Source organism: Labeo rohita, chromosome 20, assembly GCF_022985175.1.
Source record: "Labeo rohita strain BAU-BD-2019 chromosome 20, IGBB_LRoh.1.0, whole genome shotgun sequence".
NCBI lineage: Eukaryota > Metazoa > Chordata > Actinopteri > Cypriniformes > Cyprinidae > Labeo > Labeo rohita.
Window position 1 is genome coordinate 21,266,189 of NC_066888.1, and position 12,429 is coordinate 21,278,617.

At 34.1% G+C, this 12,429-nt stretch overlaps 1 protein-coding gene across 1 annotated transcript in view; it reads right to left on the bottom strand.

The window, feature by feature from the left end:
- nbas (NBAS subunit of NRZ tethering complex) overlaps positions 1 to 12,429 on the bottom strand; it is a 218,895-nt gene that overhangs the window by 15,382 nt on the left and 191,084 nt on the right. The window contains 2 exon segments of the mRNA XM_051138331.1: positions 9,427 to 9,555; positions 9,712 to 9,856. Of these exon segments, the coding sequence (XP_050994288.1) occupies positions 9,427 to 9,555; positions 9,712 to 9,856 (274 nt within the window).

The following is a 12,429-nucleotide window of genomic DNA, read 5'->3' on the forward strand; positions in this document are numbered from 1 at the left end:
AATCTTTTTCATTCTAGCTTCAAGCTTTCTTTTTTTAAATGAATGTAGGTAAGTTTGTTAAAAAAAAACAACAACAAAAAAACAATTTGAGCAAAAAGCTGAGAAAATCACATTTTTTATCAAAGACTACATCTAGATCATATTAAGTACGATGATCAAAGAAAATTTGCAGTAGATCGCTTCCATCAGCACCCCCAAAACTTCACAGTCTTATATCACTTCCCGGATCTGCATTTCACCTGGTAACATTAGACAGTCTTCATTTAAACGCTGTTTATTGTTGATAATCGCATTGTTTTTCACATGCATCTGCTTAGCTATGAGATTACTCGTTTCTGCGTCGTCTTGTTTTTGATCGGGAGATTCTGGACTCATTCAGGAGATGTGTAATAGCTCCCAGAGTGTATAACAATGAAAATGTAGAAGCTCCAAAAGTTCTGTGTTTGGCGGGGAAGTGTTGTCTTGTAAATAACAGCAAATACCACATTTGGCGGGGAAGCAGTCTCGTAAGTAACGAAAAATTCAATATTTGGAAGGGAAGTGTTGTTTGTAAATAACCAAAAACTCTGTGTTTGTCTTGTAAAAGAAAATATTGGGTTTGGCAGGAAAACATCTTGTAAATAACACAAGAATAATTGTTGGGGAAGCATCTCATAAATAACAGAAAATACAGCATTTGGCGGGGAAGTGTTGTATCGTAAATAAAGTAAATTTAACTTTTGGCGGGGAAACGTTATCTTGTATATAACAGAAAATACCACGTTTGGCAGGGAAACGCTGTCTCGTAAATAATGAAACATTTAGCATTTGGTGGGGAAGCATTGTCTTGTAAATAACAGAAAAATCACGTGTTTGATGCGAAGCGTCGTAAATAATGGAAAATTCAGCATTTGGCAGAAAAGCGTTGTCTCCAAATTCTGCATTTGGTGGTGAAGCATTGGCGTGTAAATAACAGAAAATACCGCATCTGGCAGGTAAACATCTTGTAAATAAAGGAAAATTCTGTGTTTGGCGGGGTAAGAGTTAAAATACCATCACTGTGAGAATTTTTGAAAGAAATCTCTTGTGCTCCCCCATGCTGCATTAATTTGAGCAAAAATACAATAAAAACAAATATTGTGAAATCTTAATAAAATTTGAAATAACTGTTTTAAACTGTTGTAAAAACTGAATTTTCTTCAGCCATTACTCTGGCCTTCAGTTTTTTTGTGTGTGTGTAAACCGCGATAATTTTTTTCAGGATTATTTAATGTATAGAAAGTTGTACTATTGATTTATTTGAACCATTTATTTGAAATAGAAATCCTATAAATGATTTAACTGTCAATTTAATGAATTTTGTTGAATACAAAAATAAATGTTTTTTTTTTCTGTCAATTTTTTTTTTTTTTTTTATCTGTGGAAATGTGTAAAATGTTTTTACACATTGTTTGCCAACTTCTGAACAGACAGATAATACGAGACACCACAACAGTTTTTGTGAAAAGAAGAAAACAATAGGTAGATGATCGGAAGCAAGAAAACTATAAAGGCTACCTTTATACCTGTGCTGAGTTGACAACATATCCCTGAATCAATAATGACAAAAACATTGTTTTTTTTTTAAGTGGGAAATTGTTCTAAAGTAAAGGTAATGGATGGAGAACTAAAGATACATAACAATGCAAATGCAAAGTGCCAACAATTTCCCGGCGAAATAGCTTCTGGGAGATTTTGCTGAATGCTGGCATGCCTGGAGATGGAAAGAAGAAAAGAATGACCCTTTTAAAATGGCCTATACCAAAGTCATTCAGCCGAACTGTCGACTACTGTCCCTTTCTTTCTTCACATTACAGGCCCATTCATTCACATTTCCTGAACTGTGATTTCTTGGAAAGACCAGGTCTATACACACAATGAATCGAGCAAACTCCTGCCGAGAAGAAAATTAAGGAGTGATTGTCTTAATGGTGGACCTCTTACATCTCTAGGGTCAAATCTTCACAGCCTGACAGATTCTGACATCCGGTATTCCTTTCCACGCGCGTTCTTGCCTTAAACGGTCTAATTGAAGCTTGAAACAGTGTCGCCTGTACAAATGTTTTACAAGATTATTTCAATAGCAAGACTGACAAGGCTGACACACAAACAAATAGATACATGCAGCGCATGACTAGCAAAATTAATAACAGGCCACTTAAAACTGAAGAAAAAAATATATAATAAAGCAACACAATAACCTACATAATCACCTCATAATTTCCCCTCTATTTTCGATTGTTGTTCTTAATTAAACAAAATAATCTCCATAAAAACAACCTCATCACAGAGAATAATAAAAGCCATGCTTATTCAACATGATTCATATTCCGGAGCAATAAGTCCATTATAAAACACAAGCTTATTATGAGCAGGACAATGCACATCAGATCGCCCAATACAAACAGAGACGGGGCGAGCGGTTTGTAATTGCTCCCGGTACAGAAAGCCAATTGAATGGCACTGATGAGTCTATTCAAATATAATCGGTGAGGAAAAAGGAGGCACCGGGGCTGAGGTGTGACCCAATATGTGAGCTGAAGGAGTCAAAGATGAAAGATACTTGATTACTTCTGTGAAGGTGACGCATGTTGCCGCTCATTCCTGTGTAATGACATCACTGGTTGGGAGTCCTCGTACGCAACATGAGCAGGAAGGAGTTGAAAAGAATTAAGATGTTGTCTACAATGAATTATTCAACGATGGTAATGCGGTTGAACATCAGCAGAGGTTTTAAGCTTGCCGGAGGAGTGCTACGCAAATGAATTTACGCAAAACGACAATAATAATAAAAAAATCTAACATGATGACAGCTGCAACTGCTCTTCTGAGAATGCAGCAAAATGTCAGGCTTTCAGTAAGCAACAGTTTAGAAGGGGAAACGAGGACACGCTGTGTGGACGTGTGTGTGTGTGTGTGTGTGAAAGCTGGAGTACGGCAGAAGGGTTACTAAATAAATCAATGCCTTGAGCATTCAGAAGGGAGTGCCCTTGTGAAGCAAACTCCCTCTACCGCTGAATTCAGATTGTGCTGATAGATTACAATATGATTCACTTACTGGCTACCATAACAGAAGAACAAGAAACAAAAAAAACACAAATCACAACATTTGATGAATTGTCATGTACATAAATGTGATTAATGGTATAACAAAAAAAATGTATAATAAATTTGTTCAGTTTGACAATATTAATATATAGTTAAAGGATTCGTAAATATATAATACACAAAAATAGAATGACAAATACTATTTTAAACACTTTCATTTTTATTTTTATTTTTATTTTTATTTTTTTCTTTAGGCCTAGTAATATTTAAAAAAATATATATATTATTGTATTATTAAAGGTGACATATCATGAAAATCTGACTTTTTCTGAATATGATTTAAAACGCATTATTTCAGTTTGTTAAACATAATCAAACCAAAACAGATTATTACATACAGATTATTATATACACTTTTTTATTTATTTATTTTTTTTTAGTAGTTACCAGCTGTAATGGCATGGTTTTATTCTAGAAAAGGGGGTGGGGAGCAGCAGCTCATTTGCATTTAAATAGAAATGTTTCTGCTTCCACTCAAAATACATATTTTCAAAATTTTTTAATAAATGATTTGTGGGGTATTTTGAGGTGAAATTTCACAGACACATTCTGGGAACACCTGAAACTTATTACATATTGGAAAAAGTGGGAATAATATGTCTCCTTCAAAGGGGTCATCGGATGCCCATTTTCCACAAGTTGATATGATTCTTTAGGGTCCTAATGAAAAGTCTATAATATACTTTGGTTAAAAATTCTCAATGGCTGTGTAAAACAACACCCTTTTTACCTTGCCAAAATAAGCTCTGCAAAAATCATCTCATTCTGGTCGAGGCTGCTTTAAATGCATATGAGCTCTGCTTGCCCTGCCCCTCTCTTCTCTCTGTGGGGTGACCAGATGCTCAGACAGATTGTTTACTTTAGCCGCATTTAGTGCGTTTAGCCACTAAACTTGCTAACTAGCACATTATTAGGAAAGGCGATCACACATTAATGTTCAAACAACATGTAAAAGTGAACTTAGCATCCAATGACTCCTTTAAAATTTTACAACAAGTGTTTAAATTATTTCACTTGGGAGTCCAAATTCGTCTAGTATTTTAATGTTTTAAATATTTGCAAATGTTTACAATATTTCTTTGGGGTCCTCTTTATTCTTGGTTTTTGCATTCACACCAATGTTTTTTTTTTTTTGGGACGAGACAACCTGAATATTATATTGTGGTAATATATTTTTGTCACTGAATATTAAAATGTTATGTACAAGCAATATATATCTGTCTCAAATTCTTCACTATGAAAACTAAATATTAAAATGAAATAAAACCTAAGACCTATTGTTTACATGTTCATAATTCATAATATAGCACGGCACTATAAAAAGAGACATAAAAATGAACAATTCATTGCATTTGCAAAACAAATCCTGGTATTTGCACAATAATGTTATTACAAACAATCAAAACTAGATCAAATAATCACGATCAGGCATAATAATCTATACAGACCACCAGAATTGAAGCAATAGACAAGCATGTGCACACAAACACTTTAAACTTGTTGCCTCGAACCATTTGGTTAAATCTTTCCTGCTAAACACAGACTTTCCCGTTATTTATGAGACAACACTTCTCAGCTAAATAAGGAATTTTTTGTTATTCATGAGACAACGCTTCCCCACCAAATACGGAAATTTTGGTTATTTACAAGACAACGCTTCCCCACAAAATACAAAATTTTCCATTATTTGTGAGACAACGCTTCCCTGCCAAACATGGAATTTTCTGTTATTTACGAGACAACACTTCCTTGCCAAATACGGAATTTTTGGTTATTTACTAAACAACGCTTCCCCACCAAACATGGCATTTTCGGTTATTTACGAGTCAGCACTTTCCCACCAAAACTGAATTTTTGGTTATTTTTGAGACAACACTTCCCTGCCAAATACAGAACTTTTCCGTTATTTATGAGACAGCACTTCCCAGCCAAATACAATTTTCTGTTTTTTCACTATTACACGCTGGAGGACGCTATTACATATCTCCTGACTAAGTCCAAAATATCCTTATCAATAACACAGGTGAGGAAGACACAGAAACAAGCAATCTCATATGTAAGCAGACGAAAAGAAAAATGCGATCAAAAATAAACTGCATATAAATTAAAGCTACCTAATGTTACTAAATGAAATTTCGATCCAGTAGAGGCATTGTTCTTTATTTTAATGTATTGCAAGCTCAGATATTCATACAACAAAATATTCTTGGGCCCATGAAATTTTTGTGAAAATGATCAAAAATTCTGGCGGTGGCTGGCAACTTTTTTCAAAAATGCTGGCGGAGAAAGAGTTATAAAAAAAAGTCAACAACATACTCAAATTCACCTATTCCTTTCTTTCTTCCTTTCCTCCATCTCTGCCAGGTTTGGAGATGAAAGCACATCACCCTTGCCCCGAGAGAAGGAGATTACCCTCATTTTAAGTGAGCTCTTCTCAGTTTCATGGCTTTATCTGATCTAGAGTCAGTGAGAATGTGAGCTCTAATTGATCCTTCTGAGACGCAGCTTATCCAGCCAGTTCCCTAGTCAGTTTTTGGGCTATGATGAATTTTTAGGTGAACCCTAACAGCATCACGGTGAGCCGTGGTGGTAGCGTAGCGGTTCAAGCTGTGCTCTATGATCAGGCTATGATAAGGGACCTTGTTAAAAACAAACTTCAGTCACTTGTTCTGAATGGTAGGATCCTTTGGAAAGTATATGCAAGTACACACAGTCACGAGTTTTGGCAGACTTTCCCACGTTACTCCATAGGTGTTTATAAATTGTTGGTTCTTATTGCTTCACAGCTGGTTAATTCACTACACTAGCTGACATGTAAATATGGGCTGTCATATGCTAATCTATTCATCTAACTGGCAAGTTCAGAAAGACCCTAATTTTTAATAAATGTTTTGGGAATGAACTCTTATTGCAAAAGATCAAGGCAATTTTGATGTCTCAACATCACCCCATCAAAAGGTAAAAAAACGTAAAAAATGTATTGTTTTTGGTTCGTTTGATAATGCTTTCAGTTAATGAGTGTAGTACTCCCAACTCTTTTATCATATTTAATTCCGCAAAAGTATGCAGATCCATTGTGTAAACACATGACCTGTTGAGACTTCCACCATTGTGCAGCTGAAAGGCATTTAAACCTTGGCTTATACCAGGGAATTGTCACAGAAATTAACATACAGTAAGTTGCTTTAGATTAAAAGCATGTAGAAAAATGCAAATTAATCATGTTTCCAAGGTCTCTTGGAAGAGTCTACGTGTTTAGTTTTAATGTGTAGCTATTCCCACAACAGCCATTGCTTATCTAACCCTCCAGCAGACCTGAGAGGATAAATTAAGTGATGGTGCTGTGAGGGCTTGGCTTTTATCTGACCTGCAGTCAGTGAGAGATAGAGGTTACGGATCAGAGGCAAGCCTGCTCTGATAGCACATATCTGATTCACAGTCACTTCTGGTGTCAACAGTCAGTTTAGTTTAATTGAATCCACATTACTAGTGACAGCGGTGGCTAGCTGACAAGAACACACCCTTGACCGTTAGATTTGTCCAGCAACGGGTCGTGAATGATATCCTGTTTTTTCATTATTGCCGTTAACACAAAGGACAGGAATACTTAAATTATTTAACCTGGAGCAAATGTTTAGAAAGTGCAGAATGGTCACAGGCCAGTGAATTAAATGGCCTGGTTAGACTTTAAAAGACCCTCCAATCTGTGTCTTTCTCAACTATGTTAAGGAATAGTCCAACTCCTTAAAACAGTTAAACAGTTGAGTTTTAACGTTTTCGAAGCCAATTTCCGGATCTGGCGGTAGCACTTTTAGCATAGCTTAGCATAGATAATTGAATCTGATTAGACCGTTAGCATCTTGCTCAAAAATGACCAAAGAGTTTCGATATTTTTCCTATTTAAAACTTGAGGCTTCTGTAGTTACATCAAGTACAAAGACGGACGAAAAATGAAAAGTTGCAATTTTCTAGGTCGATATGGCTAGGAACTATACTCTCGTTTCGGCGTAATAATCAAGGAACTTTGCTGCCGTACCATGGGTCAGCTCTGCCGGCTGCAACTCTGCATCTACACAAATTTAGTGCCGGTCACTTTCAGGCGCTGCATAATATCATTGCACCTGCTGCACCCATGGTACAGCAGCAAAGTTCCTTGATTATTACGCCAGAATGAGAGTATAGTTCCTAGCAATATCAGCCTAGAAAATCACAACTTTTCATTTTGATTCTTTTAAAAAGATATTTTCTTTGTAAATGATGAAACTTTATGTAAAAACATGTGTCCTGCATTTTGCATGTCGAAACAATGTATGGTTTAGTCTTGAGGTGAATGTGTTCAAAAGTCTTAAAAATCTGTTTGTAACTTTAAGGAATGTCACTATTGAACAGCTTTCATATGCTGATTAGCATCTTTGAGCTAAGTTCAAAAGTATCTAAATTGTCACTACTGATACAGTCACTACCGAAACATCTGGTGGAATGACATCTTTGTTTTTTGGGTGTTATCCTACAGAACTGTCGCTACCAAAACAGTCAAGACCGAAACATGTCATCATTGTTTTGGTAGTGACAAAAGGGAATACGTAATCCTCATATTTAGAGGAATTGTTTTGTACAGTTATGCAATTTTTTTTATATTTTAGTATGTTTTAGTAGTGTTTTAGTATGTGCTGTCACTACCGAAACATGGGATGTTTTGTCAAAAATAAAGTATACTAAATTATCAGCTAAGACAGCATGATAGTTTTTGGTTCAGTGTATATTCAAACTAATAAATCCTTAACTTTGAAATCAGTATGATCAACATATTGCCTTTTACAAAAAAAAAATGGATTTAAAATACAACAAATCTTTCAAATTACACTTGAAATATTGTTAAAAATGTAATTGTTATGGATTTACCTCAAAAAAAAGGTAATAAATAGCAAAAAAAATAAAAAAATAATAATATATATATATATATATATATATATATACACACACACACGTATATATATATATATATATATATATATACACACATATACATATATATATACATATACATATATATATACACATACATACATATATATATATATATATATATATACATACATACATATATATATATATATACACATATACATATATACATATATACACATATATATATATATATATATATATATATATATATACACATATACATATATACATATATATATATATACATATATATATATATATATATATATAGAGGACAAAAGCTTTTTTAACTGCACAATTTACTAGAAATGTGTACCTTAGATATTATAAAATTAGCACACATACAATTTTTTTTTTTTTTTAGAAAAAGACGTTTCAAGATGTTTCCAACTCTGACTTTGGACCAGTTCTGTAGCACGCTGTAAAAAACAATTTGTTGACTCAACTTAAAATAATTTGTAACCTGGCTGCCTTAAAATTTTAAGTTCAGTCAACTCAGAAAAGTTTATTCAACTTGAAATGTTAAATTATACTAAGTGACAACTTAGATATTTGAGTTGAATCAACTTAAAATTTTAAGGCAGCTGGGTTACTTACCCATCTGTTAAGTTTAGCAAACACAAATATCTAAGTTGTTACTTAGTGCAACTCAACATTTCAAGTTGAATAAACTTATTTTAGTTTACTGAACTTAAATTTTTAAGGCAGCAGGGTAACAAATTATTTTAAGTTGACTCAACAAATTGTGTTTTTTATTTTTTACAGTGTATAGCCCATATAATTTTATTTTATTACTATTATTATTTTTTAGAAAATGATCAATTGTTTCGCTAGACAAGACAGTTCATGATCCTCGGATCATGTAGACCCCTTTGACGCTGCATTGAAACTGCAATTTGGACCATCAACCCGCTGGAGAAAAATCCTGGAACGTTTTTCCTCAAAAAACATAATTTCTTTCTGACTAAAGAAAGAAAGACATTAACATCTTGGATGATATGGGGGTGAGTAAATTATCAGGAAATTTTTATTCTGAAAGTGAACTAATCCTTTAACTTCAGTAAAACCTTTCATAATTTAATCAAAAAGAAGACTGATTAAAATTCATCAATACTGTCAACACAGCCATAATTAAAACATACACCTCAACTGTGTTGAGTGCTGAACTGGAAACTGCAAAGTCATGGATTAGATTCCCAGAACACACATAATCAAGGAAAATGTGGCTGAAGTAAATTCTCAAAAAGTCTACTTTGATGTTACTGAGCCATCTGCAATATCGTGGGATATCAGATTTGGCTTGTCATAAAAACAGATCAGAATGAGACTTACATCAGTGATGTTTTTGATCTGATCCTGGGTCAGTTTGCGCAGATGCTCATCCTCGCTTTCTGTCATCAACTTCAGAGCGGGCAGCCTAATCCCGGCATTCAACAGCAGAGAGGAAATGTACCCAATGCACTAAAATAAACAGAAGTGAAGTGTGAACGTCACGCTACAATCAACACAGCAGAGCTGAACTCACAGTAACAAGTTACAGGAAAAGCACAGATTTATTCTAAAGATTCTTTTTTCTTTAAACATACTGTGTAGTGATGATGACAATCACACTCCTACCTGTGGGTTAAGTTTGTGTTTGGTCGGGTAGAGCGAGCGGCACATAGTTAGAACCTCACTCCCGATGTTGATTTGAGAAAGGCTTGAGGAGTGTGCAAGCAGGGCAGATGAAAGACACACCCAAGGGTTCTGCTCCGTCTCCAACCTGTGTAGAGAGGCGCATGTGTCTGAAGATGTTCAGAAGACCAATAAACAAAAACAGGCCAGTGCTACTGACATAAGAATCATGAAAGTTTATGCGACACTGTGAAACTTTTAATAGCAAAGTGTCTGTATAATGAAAAAGAAATCCAATCATAATTATCATGGCATATTGCACGCGTACAGCTATAAAACAACGCATGTGCTTATCTCCTGACTTCTTATGAGAGATGAGAGGAGCTTTCTAACAAACTCCACTGCCGACTGAGATAAACACACAGAATCATAATCAAATGCAATCGCACATCCACTGATTCCTCTTATAATTGAGGTTGGCCTTTCATACACACAATGTTTTCAACAGTACTGTAGATAACAACACAATCCACTGTAACAGAGACAACAAAGAACCTGGAAAACAAAATTACATTCATTACAGTAGTTAAAGGATACACAGACTGGCTATGAAAACTTCCTTAAAGAAAAGGCTCATTAAAAAATGCTAAACTCTCTCATTTACTCACACTCATGTCGTTTTAAACCCATATGCTGCCATTTTAAGACAAAGGGAGAATTTTAAAGAATCTTCACCTAGATCTTCTCTATAAAACAACGATTTTAACTATAAAAGCACCATAAAAGGTGCCATAAAATGGTCTATATAATTCATGCACTGCATTCCATGTCTTCTAAAGTCATAAAACGAAATTTAAGTTGAGCCGCTACAGCTCTCAAATCACAGGCACTGAAGCAGGTTTGGCAAGGTGGTGTTTGGTTACAAGAAATGCAAAATAGAATTATGTTTGATATTAGTGACATCCAATCTATGCCATTGCAATATTTGATTTAGCAGACTTAAATCATACAAATCTATCATTTGAATTTCAATGATTATAGCGTATTGGACATATAGATCACTTTTATTATGTTTTCTTTTTTAAGTGGTCACTATAAGATTTAACAAAATTCTCATTATGTATTTCATGAAAAAACAACCACATACAACAGCAAGCTTGGAATGACATAATATTAAGTTACTAAGATGACATAATTTTCAGTTTTTTACTAGCTTACCTATGTAGACTATAAGAATCACCAGAGAATAATTTAAAGGTATAGTTCACCCAATATATATATTATATATATTATATGTGACCCTGGACCACAAAAGCAGTCTAAAGTAGCACGGGTATATTTGCAGCAATAGCCAAAAATGCATTGTATAGGTCAAAATGGCCAATTTTCCTTTTATGCCAAAAATCATTAGGATATTAAGTAAAGTTTATGTTCCATGAAGATATTTTGTAAATTTTCATTGTCAATATGTCAAAACTTAATTTTTGATTAGTAATATGTATTGCAAAGGCCTTTATTAAGACAGCTTTAAATGTGATTTTCTCAATATTTAGATTTTTTTCCAGATTTTAAAATTGATTCCAGATTTTAAAATTGTTGTGTATATATGTATATATATATATATTTGAAGAGTTCAAATGCAAAAATGCTAAATATTCATCAAGTACTTTCACTTCAATAGCGCTAAATCCCAGCCTCAACCCATTCGGAAGTACCTCATTTTAAAGTGCTAATTTTAAAGAAAAATGAAAGTTCTGGATCTTCGAAGCTATTTATCCATCTTATCACACTGAAGACAACTGAGGTACTCATATACAACTATTACAAAAGGTTCAAATGCTCACTGATGCTTCAGAAGGAAACCCAATGCATTAAGAGCCTGGGGGTGAAAACTTTTTACATTTTAAGATCAGGGTAAATTTTTTACCTTATTTTGTCTTCTGGAAAACATGTAAGCATCTTTTGTAGCTTCTGAAGGGCAGTACTAAATGCAAAAATATGATATTTAAATGACATTAAAAAAAATGTACACAACCTCATTCAAAAGTTTTCACCCCCGGGTCTGAATGCATATTTTTTTCCTTCTGGAGCATCAGTGAGCATTTTAACCTTCTGTAATAGCTGCATAGGAGACTCTCAGTTGTCCTCAGCGTGAAAAGATGGAATAAACAAACAAACAAACAAAAAAAAAAAAAAAAAAACAAAACAAAACAGCTGTTAGCATTTAGGTAACAACACATTATTAATAATCCAGTGTACGTAAACTTTCGAACGGGGTAAATTTTTTTAAATTCAACAATTATTTTCTCTTGCGGACTATATGTAAACGTCTTTTATGTGAAATAACTTATTCAGGTCAGTAATCAATAAAAAATAACATCCTCTTATTTTGGTAAAATAATTACCAATCTGCAGATTCTACAAGGTGTATGTAAACTTTTGACTTGCTCTGTAAGCCAAGAGGAGACTGGTTTTTCTTCTCTGTAAACAAAACTTGATTCTTGTGAGACTAGCATATTCTCACTGGAGCTCATGCTATGCCTATATCCTACATCATGCGCTGGAACGCGACTCTGTTGTAATTTCATGTACGATAGTTAAAGAAAGCTAGAGATTATGGTTTGTAAAGTTTTAGATATGGATATTTTTCTTATAAAAACGCATCGATTCACTTCAGAAGGCTTTAACTGACCCCCAGAAGTCATGTGGAGTACTTCTTAT